Here is a 24,362-nt window from a genome sequence, read left to right on the forward strand (position 1 = left end):
TTAGGGTCATTTAAGTATAAGACCATATCATCTGCAAATAGGGATAATTTGACTTCTTCTTTTTCCATTTGAATCCCTTTTATTTCTTCCTGCTGTCTTACTGTTCTGGCTAGGAATTCTAAAACTATATTGAATAAGAATAAAATAATTCCTGATTTTAGAGGAAATGGTTTCAGTTTTTCTTCATTTAATATAATATTGTCTGCAGCTTTGTTGGATATAGCATTCATTATATTGAGGTAAGTTCTTTCTGTTCCTAGTTTCTTCAGAGCTTTAATCCAGAAAGGATGTTGAATTTTGTCAAAGCTGTTCACCTTACTCCAGTCAGAATGGTTATCATCAAGAACACAAACAGAAAATGCTGATGAGGATGCAGAGGAAAAGGAACCCTTATCTACTGTTGATGGGGATGTAAATTAGTACAATTACTATGGAGGTTCTTCAAAAAACTGAAAATAAAACTACCATATGATTCAGTAATAGCTCTCCTGGGCATATATCTGAACAAATGTACAATATAGACCCTTGCACATCAATGTTTAAAATTGTAGCACTATTCACAATAGCCACGTTATGGAAACAGCTTAGATGCCCTATGACTGATCAATGGATTAAGAAAAATGTGGTATATATACATGATGGAGTATTATTCAACCATAAAGAAGAATGGAATTATGTCATTTGCAGGTAAATAGATGGAAGTGGAGCTTGTTATGATCAGCAAAGTCAGCTAGGTTCAGAAAGATAAAGACCACATGCTTTCTCTCACATGGTCCAAAAGACCCAAAAGATACACATAAACACAAATACAAACATGATCATATATACATATATGTAGACCCTTTCTGTAATAGTGGGACTATTTGAGAAGACCAGGGAGAAGGAGAGGAAAAGAGAATGATACAGAATGAATAATACCAAAACACATTTTATCTATGTAGGAAAATGGCATAATGAAACACACTGAAAATTGTGAGCTAATAGGGGTAGACAGGGAAGATTATGGAAGAGTAATAGAGAAGGTTAATTTGATTAAAGCACAATATGTTCATAAGTGAAATGCCATGGTGAAACCCCTTTGGACAAGGAATATACACTTGAAAAATGAAAGACTGAATTGTAAAATAGGTCTTCTCAGGGGGTCAGTAGTAGGGGTAGGGGAGGGTAAATGGAGAGGATGAAGGAGGAGGAATATGGTTGATATACTTTATATTCTTGTATGAAAATATAACAATGAAACTTGTTGAAATTATTTTAAGTAGGAGTGAAGGGGATAAGGGAGAATGATGGAGGGAATGAATCTAACCAAGGTACATTTCAAACATATATGGAAATGTGACAATGAACTACTGTATGCTAATAAAAATTATTTTAAAATTAATAATAAATAATTTAAAAAAAAATTTTTTTTAAAAAGACGACAAACAATTTTCTCTGAGGGAAGGAATTCTCATAGATGTGGAATCTGCTCACTTTGATCTCCACATCTTCCACAATCATGAGAAACAAATTTCTGTGTTCTATAAGCCCTCAGTCTATAGTTTATTTTGTTATAGCAGCTTGATGGCCTAAGACAGAGGCTAAAAACATAAGCATGGAGAAAGATACTCTTGGTCTAAATTCTGGTTCCATCTCTTTGGAGTTAAATGATGTTAGATAACCTTTCTACTCAGTGGCTGAAACCCTAGATGGTTCTTTTATCAGCCCTTTGTGAAAAGTAAACACATCCAATACCTTTTCAAGATGCTATTAAAATAAGTGGGCCACGCTCTTAAGAGAGCTGGAAAGTTGAGGAAAGATGGCTATGCTGAGAACAAAAATGCTCAGTTTGGATGCTCCAGACACATAAGGAGGCTAACTACAATTATCTTTCCTTCAGAGGTACTGCTCCTTTTCTGCTTCAATAAAATGATGGGAACCATGAGAACTCATTGTAAATAAGTTCAATTTAATTGAGAAAGTCACAGCAAATACGTCACCTCTAGGAAATTTTGACATCGACAGCGGTAACGCAGGCAGTATTTTTACCACATTATCATTCTATGGATAGGAAACACAAGTACAAAGCATCCCTCTATTTTCCAGGTTTTGGGGATGGATGAAAATTCTAAGAAAAGAAAGAAAGAACCTGGTGCACCTAAAAATTAATAATTCCGATAGGTAGTCTAAGTTCTATTTATGTCAAGATTCTTTCCTTATTTGAACTTTTATTTCAAAATCTATAATATACAAACCTTGGTTTATATAATTACTAAGATTTATTCTTGTCCTAAATGTTTGTATCTTGATTACATTTTAATAATATGGATTCTAGAAAACTATGCCTATTTGATTGTTAAGTAACAATATTGTTTTCCAATATGTCATGCTAAGGGGAATGCACTAGTAGGAGTAGATGAAGAGGGTAAAGGAGGATGAATATGGTTGGTATACTTTCTATACAAGTATGAATATGGAACACTGAAACCCACTGAAGTCACCATAAGAAAGAGAAATGGGGTAGGAGGGAGAATAATGGAAGGAATGAAATAATTCAGGGTATAATGCATGCTTATATGAAAATGTCATAATAAAGCCCCTGTGTAACTATTGTAAACTAACAAAAATGTTCTTCTTTAGTAAATGAGGGACAGAAACATAAAACAGCTCCTGTCTGGGGATGGATAACAGTGAGAGGGGGAGAGAATATAGAAAGGGTGAAGAAGGTGAATATGGTGGAAGTATTTTCTATTTATGTATAAAAACAGAAACAATGAAATGTGTTGAAATTGTTCTAAGAAGTGGGAGAACGGGAGCTAAGGAGAAAGGAAGAGGCAAATCTAATTAAGACATATTGTGAGAAGTAAAACTATTCTTTAAGACATTTCCTAGAGCACCTGCCTACTAAGCATGAGGCAGTACTGGCCTCCCCAAAGGCATTTCTCATTCAAAGCAGTAGCATTTGGTAAAAGATCAAGTGGGGTGGGGCGGGGGTGGGGGGGGCAAGGAGTGGGGAGGTGGCCCAAACAATGTATACACATGTAAGTAAATGTAAAAATGATAAAATAAAAGAAAGACAAAATAAAGGCTAATTACAGTACTCTGTGTTTACATCCATAACTGGTGATCCACTTTTAAGTCTCTAAAAGTCTTAAAACATGTAGTAACTCCCAAAACAAAGTAAATTAAACAAAAAGGTTAACAACATAGGCTAGCAACAGCATATCCAAAAGTAAAGTGGAGGACCCTCTCTATAAATTCAGAAATCATTTGATTTTTATATGAAGACTGTGATTTAATATTAGTTTTCAGAGCATAAACTGAAAGAAGAGAGCATCCCTAGTGTGGGAGGAGCATTATACCCTGAATTATTTCATTCCTTCCTAAGTTACACTTAGGGGGAGAATGATGAATTGGTACAGCATAGGAGGATAATGAGGTCATCCAAACTGATGGTATGCCCAGCACAGGGTATATGAGCATGAATTAGGTAGTGAGAATATCCATACAAATGAAGAAAGGTAGCCTGACATCTCAAGTAGACTGAAGAAAGTTTCTGCATAAGAGGGAAGCTTGATTTAGACTATCAGAGCCCAAGAGAAATAAGAAGACTTTCTGCATAAGAATGTTAGTCAGTATGGGGTACTTACAAAGGCAGAGTAAGGATAGGCAGTGGTGAGAGACTGATCACATACAGGAGGGATGGACCCAAATGTCAATATATTAAGGAAAATGAATTTCTCATCAAGTTTCTTATAATTGGCAGGGAATAGAGGTATTAATAGTGGAAAATGGAAAAACTAGCTTGAGCCCTGTGATAGCACATTGAAATTGGAGGTAGTGCAGTAAACTCATGATAAACTCATCTATATTCACATACAGATGAATACAGAAATAAATACAGAGGTAAATACATATACCTATATACTTATTTATAGAAATACATTATTATTATACCCTAGCCATGAGAAGGTTTGGGAGCAGTGTGATACTTCATCAGTATACCAAGTGTCCAAATCTTGACTACTAAAAACTGTTCCCTATTAAAGTGAACCAGGACTTCTGGAAGAAACAGCTGATTCAAAAGCAGGGGCAAGGAAAGTACAAGAAAAGCCTGATTTATTGTATTTGACCAGAAAGAGATAAAGTGCTCAAAGAATAATGAGTACATTTCCAAAGGACATAGAATCTAATTAGAAAGGATGTCCACTGGTCAAATCTGAGATAATTTGGTAATCAAATAAAAGTCTGATAGACACTACCTCAGGCAAAGGAGTAAGGTTGACTTACGCAAATGAAACAATGAAAATTGTGTGCCATCTGGTAAAATGCAATGAGGAGAACACGATACCTGATACAAAGATACTTTGCCTGAATCCAGCCATGGAAAAACATCAGAGAAACACAACTTGAGGAAGAATATCACACTTACAATTTTCAGGCATCAAGGTCATAAAAAATAAAAGCAACAGTAGGGCTGGGTGTCAGTTGCTCACGCCTGTAAAGCTACCTGGGAGGCTGAGATCAGGAGAATCTCAGTTTAAGGTCAACGTGGGCAAATAGTTCATGAGATCCCATCTCCAAGACAACCACAGCAAAATGGACTGGAGATGTGGCTCAAGGGGTGCAGCACCTGTTTTACAAGCATGAAGCCCTGAGTTCAAACCCCAGTTCTACAAAAAAATAATAAAATAAAATAAACCAAAACACTAGGGTACCACACTGGATTGAATGCTAAGGAGATTTTACAACAACAACAAAAAAAAAACCTAATCCTGTTACTATACTAAAAAATAACTGGGCTATAGACCTGAGAGGGTGAGTTGTATGCTGCATAATTATAATTCAATAAAGCTGTTTTATAACAAAAATGAATTGTGAGATAAAAGTAGAAGTAAAACTTATGAAATCACTAGCATAATGACAGGGAAGTGTGAAGGTAGTATGTTATCGTAAATTTTTGGTACCATATGTGAAATGGTATAATATTATTTGAAGGTAGATGGAATTCAGTGAAAATGTACTCTATAAACCTTAAAACAATCACTAAAATAATAAAATTCTAATTCTATCTAATGAGCCAACATAGGAAATATATCATGGAATCATAAAAAGGATGCAATCCAAAAGAATGTAAAAGGAAAAAAAAAGAAAAGATGGGCAAAAAAGATTAGACAAATAGGAAAAAAAATCAAGATGGCAGTTTTAAGTGGAAACAATAATCTTGCCAAATGGAAATGGAAAAATACTTTAACTAAAAAGTTAGATATTCTCTAGATGAATATAAAAATGAGAGCAAAATACATATTGCCTATGAGAACCCCATTTTAAACATGAAGACACAAATAAGTTAAAAACAAAATGATGGTAATGATATCCCATGCTAATAATGTCAAAAGTAAACTGGAATGGCTATATTAATATTAGACAGTATATTTCAAAGCAAAAAATATTATTGGAGATGAAGAGGGTCATTTTATAAAAAATAAAGGAAAAAATTCATTAAGAGAACATAGCAGTTCTAAATATTTATGTACCTAGTAACAGAGCTTCAAAATAAAACTGATAGAACTGCAAGGAAAATGTACCAATCCACAATTATAGTTAGAGATGTAAAACCACTGTCTCAATGATTTATAGACTAGGCAAAAAAAAAAACAATATAAATATAAGACACTCGAAGAACACTATCAGTCAACTTGAACTAACTGACCTTTATGGTACATTCTAACAAACATCAGGAAAATAAACATTCTTGTCAAGTTCCCACAGAACACAAACCAGGACAGACCCTATTCTGAGCCATAAAAACAAGTGTCAATAAAGTCAAAAAGGTCTACATTATACCACCTTTGGTTTCTGTTCAAATGGAAATTAAAGTATAATTAATAACAGAAAAGTATCAAGAGACTCCCCAAACATTGGAAACAAAGTAACACGTTTCTAAAGAAACCCACATATCAAAAGAGAAGTAAAATTTTGGCACTTAGGAAGTATTTTGAACTTTTTTTTGTTTTGGTTTTTTAAGACACAATCTCGCTATGTTCTAAGTTACCCTAGAACTCACTATGTAGCTCAGAATGGCCTTGAACTCCTGATCCTCCTTCCTCAGTCTCCCAAATGCGGGGATTACAAGCATGTACAAACATGCTCAGCTATTTTGAATGTTTTAAATGAAAAAGTAAACATGATATATCAAACTTGTGAAATATAGTTAATGCATTATCCATAAGAAATTTTATTGGACTAAATATATATATATATATATATATAATATATATATATATATGCATATATATATATATTAGAAAAGAAAAAAGGTTTTGAGTCATTGACAAGTTTCCACCTTTAGAATTATGAAAAAACTGAAAACTAAGCACATAGTAAGCAGAAAAAAGATAAAACCAAAACCAATGAAACAGAGAATAGAAAAAAAGTAGAGAAATTAATAAATCAAAAGCTGATTCCTTGAGAACAATATAACCCCTAGCCAGTCAATAAGAAGCACTTTCAGATAACCAATTATCAGGAATGAAAGATCACCACTGAAAATTTTACAGATATGAAAAGCATAAGAGCCAGGCACCAGTGGCTCACACCTGTAATCATACTTGGGAGGCAGAGATCAGGAGGATCACCATTTGAGGCAAATAGCTCATGTGATCCCATCTCCAAAAATAACCAGAGCAAAATGAACTAGAGGTGTGGCTCAGGTGTGCAGTACTTGCTTTGCAAGTGCAAAGCTCTATGTTCAAATCCCAGTCCCACCAAAAAAAGGGGGAGAGGGGGAATAAGAAGGATATTATGAGCAACTTTATGTCAAAAGTTTGAAAAGTTGAGGGCTGTGAAAAATTCTTCGAAGACACAAATTCCTAAAGCTCATTCAAGAAGAAACATAACCTTAACAGCACTGTATCAGTTTAAGAAATTGAATTTTTAGTTAGAAATCTCCCTCCACAAAAAATTATAGGTTTTAATAGTTCCATTTGTGAATTCTGCCAAACATTGGTGGGAAAAATAATGTTAGTTGAATGTAAACTTTACCAGAAAATTGAAGAGGAGCAAACACTTCCAAACTCACTTTATTTTTTTAAGTTTATTTATTTATTTGGGGGGTTGAGCTCAGGGCCTTGCACTTGCTAAGTAAGTGCTCTACCACTTGAGCCACATCTCCAGCTCTTTTTGTGTTGGGTTATTTTTCAGATAGAGTCTTGCTTTTTGACTGGGACTGGCCTTGGACCACAATTCTACCTACAGCCTCTTGCATAGCTGGGATGATAGGCATGCCTCACCATACCTCAGTTGTTTTGCTGAGATGGGGCCTCACAAACTTTTTGCACAGGCTAGCATTGAACAGGATGCCTCCTGGGATTGCAGGCATGCTACCAAGCCTGGTCAAACTCACTGTATGAAACCAGCAAATTTTGTTCCACCCATTAATTGTTTCAGGTTACATCCCACTTACTTGTATATGTTGAATTACAGGATGTTTCAATTATTTAAAGAAACTTTCAGTTTTGTGACTCCCACAAGCTAAAACTTTCCTACCTATTGACTATAAACAATCTATTTATTATAAATTTCGAGAGTATTTTCTCTATAATATGAACTAACCAAATATAAATTAGGCTTGAATGGATTTGCAAAAGTAATAAAATTTTAAATCAAATTTTACTGATGTACAAGACTTCTTTCCTTTTAAACATATGGGCAAAAATATACATGTATTTCATTAAAGTAAATATTTTTCTGTTCACTTTAAAAAGAAGAATGAAAGCCATTACTATTTTCTTTATCTATAAGCACTGCTTAAATTTGAAAAATATCCAGAGAAATATGCACATTCTAAAAGGTTAGCATATTTGAAAACTAATTGAACTTCACATTTTTATTGCTTTTGAGAACAACTTATATTCTCTGTACCTAATATGATTTTCATTTAGTTATTAGGCAAATGTTATTATAGTCTAAGTTTTTTAAAATTACATATAACTCTTTAAATATTTGATTAATGAAAATATGCCAATTCCTCAACTAAGAAACTTTTTATTGTATTGTAACGTATGACATAATATAATTTTTAAAGTTTTCTTTGGGCTGGTAGAGTAGCATAAGTGTAGAGTGCCTTCATATCAAGCATGAGGTCCTAATTCAAACCCCAGTACCACATGAAAAATTTCTTTTAAAAAGGCAAAAAACACTCCTGATATCAATAATGAAGTATTTTCCCCAAACATTTTAATTTTTTCCATTGCAACATTACATCAAGAAAAGCTATATTATATAACATATAACACAAAATGTGTATGAAACCATACCGTGTCTTGCTTTGGAATTTGGACTAGAACAGAAAGAAGCTGTTCTGTATCAAGGAATCTTGATATAACTGAAACAACCAAACAAAAACAATGTGAACATTTAAGCTTTATGGTACAGTTGCAAATAAAGATTATATAAAATATTATCCTGAATAATGAAATAGGATAATTCTACCTGCAAACACTAGTTTAAATTTCTTTCTCTTTCACATGTACTAGGAGTAAAGTAATCAATTCAAATGTTCTTTTCTTAATTTTGATTGTTCACACCCTTGCCTCAAGATTTGACACTTTGACCATCCCTTTGTTCTTGTAACTTCTTCTCTGGATTGTGATTATGCCTATCAGAATATTCATTTTTTTAATATCTACTTTTCTTTCTGATACTTAAAAGATATTTAGTTTAACAGCATAGTTCCAGTAACCATGTAGCCTTTCTAGAAGCTATCTAACTTGTCTGAACTTCTGTTAGTCTCTTCTTTTTTTTTAGAGGTAGCATACTTAATTTACTTTAAAAACTATGTAATAGATTTCTTTTTGAATACTGGAATAAAGTATATGAAAATAATATTTTTATGAAAGTCACAAAGAAAATCATTCTTTAAAAGATGCATTCAGTATTATGTAAATACCTCCACTTCTTGGTTTATTTGTTTTGTAAATGTGGATTTCTTTGTTTCAGATGTTCATCTTTTTTATTGTTATTGTGCTGGGTGGAGGCACATTGTGACATTTATGAAAGTTCTTACAATATATCAAATATATCACATTTGAATTTATCCCTTCCACCATTCTCTTTTATACCCCTCTCCCCCATTGAAAGTGGATAGCATCTATCTCCCAGAGTTGTTATGAGATATGTGCAAAGAACCTTGAATATACCATTCTTATTAGCTCATTTGTTCTACAAAAGTTTATTGATAATTTTAATTTATCTCTTTTAAATATTCCCAGGTTTTTACATCTTCCACTTATCACAGAGATCTTTGGGGAAAAAAATGCACCATTTCCCCTATACTTAATAACTAGGACTGAGACATGGCTCAAGTGGTAGAGCATTGTTGAGCAAGCACGAAGCCCTGACTTCAATTTCCAGTACCACACACACACACAAAAAGTAGTAAACTACAGTAAATTGTTTTTTTGTTTATGATACTGTGGACTAAACCTAGGGCCTCATACATGACAGGCAAGTGCTCTACCTCTTGAACCACACCTCCAGACCTTTTATTTATATTTTGTTTTTGGGATAGGAACTACACTCGAACTCATGCCTCTGCCTCTCAAGTAGCTGGCATTACAGGTGTGCACCACTATGCATCCAAAAACATTTTTGTTACTTCTGTGAATATTGACACACCCATGACAGGCAAGTTCTCTTTATTTTGAATACCATTCAAGGCAAAGATCCTCTTGTTCCCAAAAATCCTACTCCTACTCATTCCCTTAAGACTAAGTAGAAATATTATCCTTGTGAATTCTACCTGAATTCTATCTTTATCCCAATTTCGTCTTCTATGTTCCCACAAAATTACTACCTTTATCACACTGTGTCACAAATATCTTTTAAAATTTCTGGCTTCTTCACATGGATGTGAGAACAAAAACTTAAGAGCTTCTGGGAGGTTCTGGAGTTTTTATTTAAAAACTGAGATTTGGCCAGGTGCTAGTGGCTTACAACAGTAATCCTATCTACTTGGGAGGCAGAGATCAAGAGGATGGAGCTTCAAACCCAGCCTGGGAAAATAATTCGAGAGACTCTATCTAGAAAAAACCGGACACAAAAACCTGTTGGAGTTGCTCAAGTTGAGAGAGTGACTGCCTAGCAAGCATGAGACTCTGAGTTCAAACTCCAGTATCACCACCAAAAAAAAAAAAAAAATGAGGTTTGGATTTTTATATTTTAGTAAAATAAGCCAGGCATGGTGATGTACAGTTGTAATCTCAGCACTTGAAAGCTTGAGGTAGGAGAATCATAAGTTTGAGGCTAGCCTGAAGCACATAATGAGTTCCAGGCTCCCCTGGCCAACATAGTGAGCCCCTGTCTCTAATTAATTAATTAGCTAGTTAATAATAAAAATAAAGGTTCCCCTATCTTAGTCTATGTCCTACTCCCCTGCTTTGTTACATGTTGAAATAAATTATAAACTATAAAGACATAGAAACATACTCATGTTTAATATTAATAGATACTAATTTAAAACTTCCAGTTCTGAGGAATTATAAAACTTAGAACATAAAGAAGTAAAGTTTTAAGGAAAATTCAAATTTTTCTTCAAAATCTCATCACATCAGATGTTTTCATCTTGATCTTGGGGACAATGGCATATAATTTTCAACAGATTCAACAATGAATCAGTATTTTAATAAATATGAACACCTGTTATAGTCTAAACTTATATGGCAATAATTCAACAAAACATGCATTTAGAATACAGTAAGTTAAATGCCATAACAATATACTCTAGAAAGCATATAGAAAAGATATTTAACATAGACTTGGAGAGTCAGAGAGACTTCTAGCAGAAGTGACATCTAAACTGGAATGGAAAAGGCTTAACTGAAGAGGAGCTTGAAAGGAAATTTTCAGGCCAAACCTCTGGAGAGCCAAAGCTGGAAAATGAGAGTAGATATGTTCAAAGAACTTAAGAAATTCCATTATACTAGAAAGCAAAATGGAAAGTGAGGAGTTACTGTGGGAGAAAACAGGGAAAAAGACATATAAGGAAGTGTTTAGATTTTATGTAAAAGTAAAGAGAAGAGAGTAAAGAACTGTATGCTGGTAAGTGAGGGATTTGCCTCAAAGACGCCAACTTCTTAATGCCTGGAACCTGTGAATATGTTGACTATTAAAGGGAGTTTTCGAGATGGGATTAAAATCCAGAGATAGAGAGTTGGTGATTTGTTATATCAACAACAGGAAATGAATGCAGTATGATATGCGCAGATTAGTGTTTTTGAAAGATTAGTCAGGCAAGAAAGAGCAGGATTGGAGGAAGAAGACCAAATAAGGGGGTGTCACAATAAGATGAGAATTAATGGTATCCTGGGCTGCAGCAGCAGCAATGGGAACAAAAGAAGCAGATACACTCATGAGCTATACAGAAAGGAGACTGCCGAATTTTATGGTGGATTACAGGGGAGGGAAGTGTCAAGAATGACTTCTAGGTATCTGCTTTGGATAGTTTGGATATATAGCTATTCACTAAAATCAAAAACTGATTTAGATGGCAACATGGTTTTATCAAATTGAATTTTAGGTGATTAAGGAATATCTGATAGGCATTGTTTTAGCCCATTTGAGCTGCTATAAAAATACCATAGACTGGGTGGTTTATGAACAATATAAATTTATTGCTCACAGTTTGGGAGGCTGGAAAATTCTAGATCAAGGTTCAATGTCTGGGGAGAACCTGCCTTCTGAATTATAAATGGCACCTTCTCAATGTATCTTCATACGGTAGAAGGTTTCTCTTGGGCCTCTTTTATAATGGCACTGATCCCATTCATGAGTTCAACCAGTCTGGGAAATAGAGCAAGACTCCATCTCAAAAAAATTAAAATAAAATAAAAAGATCTGGTTTGGAGGATATATAGCTCAGTAATAGAGCACTTGCCTAACCATACACAAAGCTCTGTATTCAATCTGTAGCACTGGAAAAAAAAAAAAGACTCAAAAGGAATCCCTAAGGATGTAGGGAGAAAATTAGGACTGTTTAAGCACAGAAGTAAAGAAAGGCTGTAACTCAATAAAGAGAGACATTCAGCACATCAAATAAGACATGATCTAATGTGTCCATTAAATTTAACAATAAGCCTATTAGTAACTGTGTTGGCTGACTTCTCCAGAAAAACAGCAAGACAAAGATTAATGTGCAAGTTATTTCATGTACAAGAAGGTACTTCTGGGAGAAACCTATAGAAGAGTAAGACAAGGAGGGGAAAAGCAAAAAAGTTGAGCAAGGGTGAAATTTCAGCCAGACATGATGGTACACACTTGTAATCCTAGCATTTGGGAGATTAAGGCCTGAGAATTTCTAGTTCAAGGTCAGTCAAGGTTACATAATAGACCCTGTCTCCAAAAAAAAAAGTGCTACTTAAGGCAAAGTCCTATGGAAGCTAACTTCATCTGATCCTGCAGAGGAATTTTGGCGCTTAGTTACACAAAGATTTTCACCACATCAATATGAAAGAGTTCATACCTCCACTCCATTGGATTATTATTTAAGGGCACTTTTGATACCATGTGGTTGAGAGCAAAGCACTCTAATGGCCCCAAGGCAGGCCTCCAAAACAGTGTTCAGGCCATTAGCAGCAAGAGCACACAGAGAGATAAAAGGGATTCAAGAGGAATGAGACAGAGAAGAATCAACACTATCTGCAATAGTGACCTTGACAAAAGCAGTCTCAGTGCAGTAAACAAGACTGTAGCAGATGTAGTGATGAAAAGACCATGGTGAGTACAGAAATTCACTTCTCAAGGAGTTTGACTATGAACAGAAGAAATAAGGAGGCCACCAGAGAAAATGAAGTCCAAGGAGCGATTTCATAAAGATAGAAGAATATTAAAAAAAAGTTTTAGCTGCTAGGAAAACTGGTTAGCAGTCTGCAAAAAACTGAAACTAGATCCATGTTTATTACCCTATACCAATATTAACTCAAAATGGATCAAGGATCTTAATATCAGACTCCAAACTCTAAAGTTGGTACAGGAAAGAGTGGGAAATACTTTGGAACTAACAGGTATAAGCAAAGACTTTCTCAATGGAACCCCAGCAGCACAGCAACTAAGAGTTAGCATACATAAATGAGCCTTCATAACACTAAAAAGCTTCTGCTCAACAAAAGAAATGGTCTTTAAACTGAAGAGAACATCCACAGAGTGGGAGAAAATATTTGCCAGCTACACATCAAAGGACTGATAACCCGAATATACAGGGAACTCAAAAAACTAAATTCCCCTAAAATTAATGAACCAATAAAGAAATGGGCAAGTGAACTAAACAGAACCTTCTCAAAAGAAGAAATTCAAATGGCCAAAAAACACACGAAAAAATGCTCACCATCTCTAGCAATAAAGGAAATGCAAATTAAAACCACACTAAGATTCCACCTCACTCTTGTTAGAACAGCCATCATTAGCAACACCACTAACAACAGGTGTTGGCGAGGATGTGGGGAAAAAGGAACCCTTTTACACTGCTGGTGGGAATGTAGACTAGTACAACCACTCTGGAAAAAAATTTGGAGGCTACTTAAAAAGCTAAACATTGATCTACCATATGATCCAGCAATACCACTCTTGGAGATATACCCAAAAGAATGTGGCACAGGTTACTCCAGAGGCACCTGCACACCCATGTTTATTGCAGCACTATTCACAATAGCCAAGTTATGGAAACAGCCAAGATGCCCCACCACTGACGAATGGATTAAGAAAATGTGGTATCTATACACAGTGGAATATTATGCAGCCATGAAGAAGAATGAAATCTTATCATTCGCAGGTAAATGGATAGAACTGGAGAACATCATTCTAAGTGAGGTTAGCCTGGCCCAAAAGACCAAGAATTGTATGTTCTCCCTCATATGCGGACATTAGGTCAAGGGTAAACACAACAAGGGAATTGGTCTTTGATCACATGATAAAGCAAGAGCATACTTGGGAGATATGAGGATAGGTAAGACATGCAAAAAACTAGATAGCAATTGTTGCCCTCAATGCAGAGAAACTAATGCAGATACTTGAAAGTGACTGAGGCCAATAGGAGAAGGGGACCAGGAACTAGAGAAAAGGTTAGGTTGAGAAGAATTAATTTGGAAGGTAACACACATGCATAGGAAAGCAATGCAAGTCAACTCCCTATATAGCTATCCTTATCTCAACTAGCAAACCCTTGGTCCTTCCTATTATTGCTTATACTCTTCTTCAACAAAATTAGAGATAAGGGCAAAACAGTTTCTGCCTGGTAGCCGGGGGGAGGGGGGGTTGTGTGTGGAGAAAGGGGGAGAAATGACCCAAACCTTGTATGCACATATAAATAAAAGAAAAAAAATGTTTTAGTCTTCGTGGAAGGAGTCCACAGAGAGAAAGATAATGAAGATGTAGGAGGAAATCCAGGGAAAGAATGAGATGTAGAGCACAGGTGGAGGAATTTGCTATGGACAGGAGAACAGGAATATTAGTTCCAAAAGGATTAAGGGACAGAAAAATGGTAAGTATACTGCATATTTGGTAAAAGAAAGTTTTTTTTAAAGGCCATATTTGGTGCTTGATCAACACTCATGACTAAATAACTTTTCTTATTCCTGGTCTGAAGACATCACACTGCATGCTAGATATAGACAGTCCAACAGATGTCACTGAACAACAAAAGGGTTACCAGTTAAAAATTTCTTCTTTCTACCTTTCCTATTGTTTCACTAATACACAAAGATAAACAGAAAAAAAGAATATACTCTACAACATTGGAAATGCTGAGAAATAGCCAATACAATACCAAAAGTTTGAAAGAATTATAGTAATTAAAAGTTATTTGGAGTTGGACTGGCAAAAACCTACTTAGGCTAAAAATGTGTTCTGAATTTTCATGTATAACATTAGTTTAAACTACCAGAACATAAGGTGAGGTAGTGAAGGAAGCATGGAAAGCAGAACAAACTGTAAACAACTAAGAATTGGACTAGGATCAGTGCATATAAGCTGTTCTTCCACCTACAGATTTAAGAAGAAAATTGTGCCATCATGCCAGGGAACAGTTAGCCACATTCCAAGAGCAATTTTCTTATTTCATATCATAAGCTAAACTGTGTCCTCCAAAAAAATCTTGAAAGCCTAACTCCTTGTACCATACCTATGAATACAACCTTGTTTAGAAATTGAGTTTTTGCAGATACAATGTAGTTAAACCTTAATCCAATATGACTGAAGTCATTATAAGAAGACAATGTAACATAGAAGAAGACAAGACGACATCCAAGGAAAACACAGACAACAGAGGTAGATAATGGCCTGATAGAGCTGCAAGCCAAAGCACTCCATGGACTCACAGTGACCACCAGAAGCTAGGAAGAGACGAAGAAGGATTCTCCCCTCCAGGTTTCAAAGGGAATATGGCCCTACCAACACTTTTGATTTCAGCTTGTAGTTTCCAGAACTGTGAGACTAAAAAAGGGTTGTTATTTTAAACCAGAGAGTATAGGACACTTTTAAACAGAAATTCTAGAAAACTAATATACTGGATCTGCTGACAATTACCTAATCTAGAGGGTAAGTCTTACCTTCTTTAAGAATTACTGAGAAAAACAATTGCAAAGTATTGATTAAAAGAACTCATAGGAGCTAGATGCAAGGGGCTCATGCTATTCAGGAGGCTGAGATCAGGAGGATTATAGTTTGAGATCAGCCTAAGGAAAAATGATCAAGAGACACCCCCCCTCCGCCATCTCAACCAATACCTGGACATAGTAGCATGGTCCTATCATACCAACTATATAGCAGGCTGAGATCAGGAGAACGGTGCTTCCAGGTCAATCTGGGCAAAAGAGTTCATGAGACCCCATCTCAACAGAAATAGCTGGGCATGGTAGCCTGTGCCTGTCATCCCAGTTATGCTGGGAAGCATAAAATAGGAGGTTTGTGGTCTGGGCTGTCCTGGACAAAAAGCAAGACACTATTTCAAAAATAACTAAAACAAAAAGGGCTGGAGGCATAGCTCAAGTAGTAGAGCACCTGTCTAGCAAGTGTGAAGCCCTGAGTTCAAACCCCAGTACAGCCCAAACACCTCCCCTTTCCTGCCAAAAAAAAAAAAAAAAACACAGAAAAAGGAAAAGGTTACCATCCAAGGAATCAAAACATAAAACATATTTCTGAAATTATTTACCATAAAATTCACAGGAAACCTACAATTCTAGCTACTGGAGAGTCTGAGATTGGGATAATTACAATTCAAGGCCAAAATGGGGAAATAGTTCACTAGACTCCATCTCCATATTATGCACTCATGTATGAAAAATGGAAAAATGAGACTTATTGAAACTATTCTAAGAATGGGGGGAAGGAGCATAAAGGAATGATGGAGGGGGTGAATTTAACTAAGATATTGTAAGCACTTTGTGTCACAGTGTGCCCCCAGTACAACATAATAAAAAATATAAAATTACAAATTTCAAAATGAAAAAATAATAACCAGAGGAAAAAACTAACTGCAGGTGTAGCTCAAGTGGTAGAGCACCTGCTTTGCAAGTGCAAGTCCTAAGTTCAAACCCCAGTACCACTAAAACAACAACAACAGAAATAATTGGGAAATTTTCAGAAAGGTAGCTTCCATACAAGAATACAAGAAGTTGCACCTTCACTGCCAGTCTTTCAGAAATTTAGAAAGAAATAACTGCTTACATTTTTTAATAATTTGTACTTATAAAATTAGATGATATTCATTTACCTGACTGAAGTCCAAAAAAGAGCTCCTCATGTTGAAGTAGTTCTTGAACACAGTCTAATCTCATGTTAATGGTTTCAATATCAACCAGGGGTTCTAAAATATTAGAACGGAGTCTTCTACTACCTCCAGGAGTCTTAGTGTAATTTAAAACACCAAAAAGAGTGTGATTGTTCCTTTCAAAATACAAATTGGGAAATTTCATTAAGTATATAAAGAGAAATCCAAGAAAATTGCATTTTAACTTTACAGATGAATACTGTAATCTACCTCAGTGATTCTCCAACTTTATTGGGCACATATATTGCATGGGGATTCTAAGTCAGTAGATCTGGGATAAGGCCCAAGAACCTACATTTTGAACATGTTCCCTGAAATGGTGTCTTTCAGTGCACCACACATTGATTAAAAGTACAATAGTATCTCCTAGCACTTGGTGACTTTTTCCATAGATTAGCTACAATATTCATGCTAATATAAACTTTTCTAATCTGTAACATTCTATGGACATCAACAATAAATCCTTAATGAAGCGAGACTTTTACACTGGTAAAAATGAATGTTTAATCTAATCACATTTTCTTATTGAAGAAATTAGAGAAGAATTACAAGTGAAGAAGAATTTCATTAATTTCTAAGTGATTTTTTTTTTAGTATTTATTTATTTATTGGCAGTATCAGGTTCAGAACTCAGGGCCTCAAACTTGCTCGGTAGGTACTCCACACCCTTGAGTCACACCCCAGCCCTCTATGATTCTTACAAAGAAATCAGCTACTGTTAAAGAAATGCATTTCACCAAACTCTCTGTGAGACTGTTATGATGAATGCAACATATCTAGCTCATTGTAGTAGTTAACAAATACTTGCTGAGTCGTTATAGTATTCTAAACTCATGCTAAGCCCAGAGTGCACAATATAAACATGATTTCTACCTTCGTGAAACTTACAGTCCAGTGGCTAATTAATTTTCACCAGTTTACTGGCCAGGACTGAGGACAAGATAAAGAGTAGGGGGAGGCAGACAATAAACACACATCATATAAGGAAAAAATAATTTCATGTATAGAAACTGCTTTTTAACAATGCACAGGAATGATCAGGATGGTTGCTTTAGTAAGGCTGGTTGAGATAGACATTTCCGTGTAATTTGACAGTTGAGTTAGACAGCAATGACAGAAAAGGAAACAGAAAAACAAAAATGATAATAAGGATAGCTAACATATGTTGAACACTTAGTATGAAACAGGAATTGCTCTAAGCACTTTCTATATATTAACTTGTTTAATTCTAATAACAATGGCATGAGGTAAGTGCTACTATTAGCCATATTTTTTGGGCAGTTGGCACTGTGGTTTGAACTCAGGGCCTTAGGTAGACTCTCTTACCACTTGAGCCACTCCTCCAGTCCTCATTAACCCTATTTTATAATTAAGGAACTGAAGCACAAGGAAATTAACTAACTTGTCTAAAATTTCCAAGAAAGTAGCAGAGCAGCAACCTAAGCCTAGCAAGTCTGGCTCCAGAACTAGAAAGCAGATCAAGATTGGTAGGGAGATGAATGAAGAAGTTGATAGACAGCAGGACACAGAAGTCCTTATAGGTCCTTATAGGTCATGGTAAAGAGACTGGATTCTATTCTAAATGTATCAGGAACTACAAAAAGGTTTGCAGGAGAGTTAGAAGATCTTGTTTCTCAAAAGTATGGCCCTCTGGCTGCTATGTCGAGAATATACTAACTGTAGAAGGGCAAGAAGAAGACAGAGAGACAAGTCAGGAGGCAGCCTAAAGATTGAAGAGGATTGGGTTAGGGTGCTAGCCTTAGAAATGGTGAGAAGTGATCTAGAATTGGTATAGACTCTGAAGGCTAAATCAAGAGGATTTATAGATGACTGAATCTGGGGTACAAGAGAGAGGAAATAAGAACAACCTTTTTTTTTTTTTTGCAGTACTGGGGTTTGAACTCAGGGCCTCATACTTGCTAGGCAGTGATTTCTCACTTGAGCCAATCTGTCAGCCCAAGAATGACTCTTAAATTTTAGTCATTAGACTACTAGATTATGGGCATACCAATTTAAACAAAATTTGGGGAACTACTCAAGTCATCTGGTTAGGGATCTCATCACATGCACAATTTTCCTGATTTTTGAGCACATGGTTTCTGCAGGAACAAAGGAAGTAAGGCACACTCTGGAACCTAACATTTCCAATAGAAATTAATGAGTATAACAAGTGACAAGTCATAGAAGCATTAAAGCTACTCAGATAGTTCGGTGAACATCTTTTAAACTAAGATTCTTTGGTTCTAATCTATAAAAAGCTTTCTTAACTCCTCCTTTTCAACTATAATATGAACTCCTGGAAGTTAAATACTCTCTTAAAACACTATATCCCTAATAAATAGAAGGAACTAAGCAACGTTTGACAATGATAAAGTATAAAACCTGATAAGGTAAAATTGAATGTAAAACATTTTGCAATAATTACCACAGTTGGTCACTGAACATAACATAAGAAAAACAATAGAAAATCAATAATAGAGTAATTTTAACCCACATTCTAGTGGGAGTGAAGTGATATCTAACTTAATTTGCATTTCCCTAATGACTAGTATGATGTTGAATATCTTTTCACATCACTTATTGTTATTGAAACATTGTATTGGCCACTTGTTTATCTTTTTGTGAGAAAAGTCTATGAAGGTCCTCAGTCCAGTTTTAACTATGTTTTTTGTGTTTTTGTTGTTTAGTATCAATGTTAGTTTAAAACCTGATTTTTGTGAAACATTTGAGTAGTTTAGCAAGGATAGTACACTGATTAAAAAGTTTATTCAGTATTTCTCCACCAATCAATTTAAAGAACTTTTAAGTAACTAGTCATTGACAATAGCGTATTTAATATACTAGTAATTGATAATAAAGTGTTTAATATAGTAATATATTTTTAAGAGAAAATTGGATGATCTTACCTAGAATCTTGGTTATTAATTAGCAATTCGAGGTTTTGGGCTGATGATGAATCTATCATAGCTGTCTGTTCACTGCCCTGGAAACAAACCTTCAGCGATTTTGGTGCATAAACTGAATTTTGAATAAATTCAACATATTTTAACAAAGCTGCAACAGCTGCAAGGCAGTAATACCTGTAAGGTGACCAATGATATAACATTATGTCTTTATAATAAAAAAAAACCCTACTGCCTCAGAAAGAAACACTCCACCTTAATATTAGAAAAATTATAAATATTTGTATAGAATCACTTAAATTCAAAGGGAAGAGGTATATTAAATATACTTAACTTTTGTAAGTTAGGTAAATAAAATAACCTCTAATCCATAAAGTTTATAAAAACATAATTTTTTGGGGTCTGTCTCTTAAGGAATGGCAGATTCAAAAAAATCACTTGTTAGAAAATAACATTCAATGGTAATTTGTATCAATTTTTGATCTATCTTTCTAAGTGTGCAAATAATTAAAAGTCTGAGACTTTAAAGGGATAGTCAGGAAGTCTCAATGTATGGGCAAAAATGTTACCATCCCTAGAAGAACAGAAATTGTAATTAACTTAAAAAACAGGTTATCTAAAATGACTCAATAAAATTGTTTTGCACGTTCTAAGAAATATCTGTTCCAAAACTATTCTCTATGTCTCATGCTGAATCTTTTTAGGAGTAAAGTATGAAATAATAGAAATAGAATTTTAGCTAAGTTTCATTCTGAGACTTTAGTATACTGCAATTACTTGAGGTTTTTACTCCAAAGTATACAATGAGCAGCCACAATTAGGGCAATAGATTATGACAAATTTGGAGAAATTCTGTGCAAATTAAATGAGCACTATCTGCCTTATGTATAAATTTCAGTTAACTGTCCTACTATTTCAATAATAACTAACTGTCTACTATGAACCAGGCACTTTTCCAGGTGCCTTGGGGGAACTCACACTAGAAACTTATCTTTTTTCTTAAGTCATAACTTACTTGGATTGAACCTCCATTAGAACAGAGCTGAATTCTGCTATGCATAACTGCTCAATGTACTCCAATCCTTTTGTTTCATTGAAGTATTTCCTCTGGATAGTAGTGAAGTTAACATTCTGAAGAGGTTTTAATTTCAAAATAAAACTTTAAGTGCTATGCAGATACTCAAAAGTTCTTAAACACACTCTAGTACATGGGTAGGAGGCTTAAATATTGCATAAGTTTTTTTAAATCCTTTTCAACATTTAAATAAATTTTTTCTTAATAATTTATAGAAAGAATAGTTGTCCATCTTGCTAAATGAATTACCATATATTCTGTAGCTCTCAATTAGACCTTACTCATGAAATTTAACTGACTATGTTAGGTACAACAATAAATATTAAATATGAAAGTTTCTGCCTTCTAATTTTATTCTACAGCCACAACATCACACAGGTTTTATGGTAAGTCTTCCATACTCTTAATAGACTGTTGTGCTGTGCTAGTGAGAAGATGAAAATACTAATACACCAACCAAATCTATGAAATGATATTTTCATGAGGTAAATTTAATTTATTTAGAATAAAGAGAAATATATAATGGTTCTTTTTAAAGAGAAAAAAAAGCATAAAGTTTTACGATAGAAGGTTTACCTACTTTGAATAAAAGTGATGAGTAAAAAAGGCAATATAATGAAGATGGACTATGAAAAATCTCTTAAGACTAAAAAAACCATCATGAATAGGAACCATATATGTCAAGAAATGAGATGTCTTATTGACTCCTATTTTCTGTAAGTAAAATTCTGAAAAGACTGATAACTTTTCTAATATCATCCAGTTAAAAATTAAATTTCTTTAATTATAATGTGCATGTTCCTTCCACTTCATATTGCTTCTGCTTTAATGAAAAATTTTAATGATAAGTGTGGTAATAATAGCAATAACAATAAAACTGACTTTCCCCTCTGTTTGTAATATTTTTACCTCAAATATTTCCAGGATTTGCTACCTCTCTCCATTCAGAACTTTGCCTCAATGCAACCTCATCAAAGTGACCATCTCCAATTACCTTATATAAAATATCAATTCTCTGACTTAAAAATAAACTGAAGCTAAAAGAAGTTAATTAACTTAGCTTGTATAGGCCACTTAGAATAAGGATTTGAAGCGAGGACAGTCTGACTCCTCTATTCTGAGCACTGTACTAACCTGGCTGCCATCTCAAATGTACTGAATATGTTATTTTCCCTTTAAAGGGCTTATCTACCCTACATTCTATGTGATTCTGATAGGTCTTTCAATTACAGTACTCTGTATCACAACAAAAAAGCACATGACCTAGGAGTAATCAATCACAGTGTCTCTACCAACAGAAACAGTGATTAGTCTTAACGTGGGAGAATGAACAAAGCAGGACAGCCAGCATCTTGCTCTAGAATTTATTCACAGATCCAAGAAGAAAGTTTTCTTTCCTTTGCGTTGGCTAAGGCAAAATGATATCAGCCTAAAACCAACAGCAATCATCTTGCTAAACCTCATAGAGGTAACCTACCCACAGTAGAAAGTGATGATACTGGGGATGAGGGCACTGGCAAAGACCCTCTCCCTAACTAAATTCTAGCTAGACTCCTCTGAGTCTTCCTCTCAAGTAGGACTCAACCTTGATCTATAAAGATGAACTAATCCCCAGCACTGAGGAAAAGAAGGGGAAGCTAACATTGTTTCTAAGACCTCAAGGACACATCCCTAGAATGACTCTACCAACTCTTAAAGTGCCTATCTAAGAAAACCCAAGAATGTCAAAAAATTTACTATTTATTTCAGCCAACACCTGATGATAGAATCCTCGACTCCCATCCTCTGTGTAAGGGAGGTGGCCTAATTTCAGTAAGTGCCAGTTAATAAACCTATGGGTTTCACATGGACCAACCCCACTTTCCCGCTTTTAGTAATTTTTCATTTCCCTGATTCTCCTTAGCCTTTACTCACTCTCCTCCCTGTCCCTCATTCACCCTTTAAAAGGCCGTCACGTCAATACAAAGTGAAGTTGAATTCAGTTCAGACTGGACTTTTTCCTACTCCAATAATATATTACTGATTAAAAATCTTTCCTTACCACTTTAATGTGTGGATTTGTTTATCTTTGACAGTAGAGATAGGATCTATCCAACCACAGGCTTCCCAGTTACATAACCCAGTAAATTTCCCTTTTTGCTTGAACTAGTTTAAGTTAGATTTCTGCTATTTATAACCAAAAGACTTAGAAGGCCTAATGAAAACAATAAATGCCTATAATCCCAGCTACTCAGGAGGCAGAGATCAGGAAGATCAAGTTTTAAGGTCAGCCCTGGACAAATAGTTCATGAGATCCTATCTCAAAAGTACTCAACACAAAAAAGGGCTAGCAGAATGGCTCAAGTTGCAGAGCACCTGCCTAATAAGCAAGAGGCCCTGATTTCAAACCCCAGTACTGTCCCCTTCCCCCACAAAAAAGAGAAAAACCCAAATATTGGAAAGGAATACATAAATGAGGGTGATGAAATCTGAGTTATGAATCAAAGAGAACAGATAAAGAAACTTATATAATAGACATAATTGATTTAGAATTAGGGACTATTTCTGGCAATGAGTCAAACATAGCTAGGCTACACAGTAGGCTACAGAGGATGTTTAAGAGCACCACAAGAAACCTTGCATGACTACAGATGCTGAGTACATTAGGAACAAGAAGGGAACTCATTGGACCCTAAATCTCAGCTTGGTTCCAAATGTGTTAAAATATAAGTGTACAAACATAACAAAATAATGCATATTCTGAGAATAACTTACACTTCTCAGAAATTATTTCAACTGCCTACTTTGTTCAGAACAAGTTTCCATTCTACAAAACAGAGAGATTTGCTACAGGGAAGAAGTAAACTACATGGCAGAAAGGCCCTTACTGAGGGAAAAGCATTTGTTTGGTAGGGTTCCACAGCACTATCTGTTACTCCCATAGATGGAGTCTGATTGTGGGGAAGAACATGTTACAGGAGGAAACTGAAACAACTCTGTGACATAGATCAAATTCTCTGAAGAAAAAAAGCTCTTCCAAACAGCTGCTATCCCCTAAAAGGATGAGAACTTCAATTTCAACTAGTCTGCCAGCACAGTAACTAATTCCTAGAAAGCTATGGCTAAGGAAAACTGTGCTTTCTCTGAATGACTACCTCTATATACGCTGAAAAACCTCCTTATCACCTAAAATGCTGGGTTTTTTGGTTTTTTGTTTTTTTTTTTTTTTTGCTTAAGCTAGATCAAGGATGCCAAATCAAATAAGTAGATTTTCTATTATTTTTATTACTTGTTCTAGTAGATTAGAATTTGCATTTATTGACAACTTTAGGACCCTAAGTACACAGTTACTCAAGCTATTGCTCTTTATGATATTACAAAATGGATTTTAAAAAATTAAATATTGAATGTTACCATTGAAAATGAAAATGAAAATCGTTTACCTTGAAATTTTCTGTGATCAGAGTAAACAACTTGGTTGAATTCCCCACAACACAAGCAGTATTTGACATTATTATTTCCAAAGGTGATAAAATTTTGAGTTTAGTGATCACCTGAAATTGTTGGAATAATCATTTTCTTAAATGTAAATTTAAGATAATCACTA

At 34.9% G+C, this 24,362-nt stretch overlaps 1 protein-coding gene across 1 annotated transcript in view; it reads right to left on the minus strand.

Moving 5' to 3' along the window:
- Positions 1-24,362, minus strand: part of Msh4 (mutS homolog 4) — a 98,676-nt gene that overhangs the window by 57,897 nt on the left and 16,417 nt on the right. The window contains exons 4-8 of the mRNA XM_074079741.1: positions 24,199-24,309; positions 20,717-20,832; positions 19,705-19,878; positions 16,742-16,914; positions 8,298-8,365 (exon numbers count right to left, since the gene is read on the minus strand). Coding sequence (XP_073935842.1) covers positions 8,298-8,365; positions 16,742-16,914; positions 19,705-19,878; positions 20,717-20,832; positions 24,199-24,309 — 642 coding nt within the window. The remainder of the gene's footprint in view (positions 1-8,297; positions 8,366-16,741; positions 16,915-19,704; positions 19,879-20,716; positions 20,833-24,198; positions 24,310-24,362) is intronic.

This window comes from Castor canadensis, chromosome 7, assembly GCF_047511655.1.
Source record: "Castor canadensis chromosome 7, mCasCan1.hap1v2, whole genome shotgun sequence".
Classification (NCBI taxonomy): Eukaryota; Metazoa; Chordata; class Mammalia; order Rodentia; family Castoridae; genus Castor; species Castor canadensis.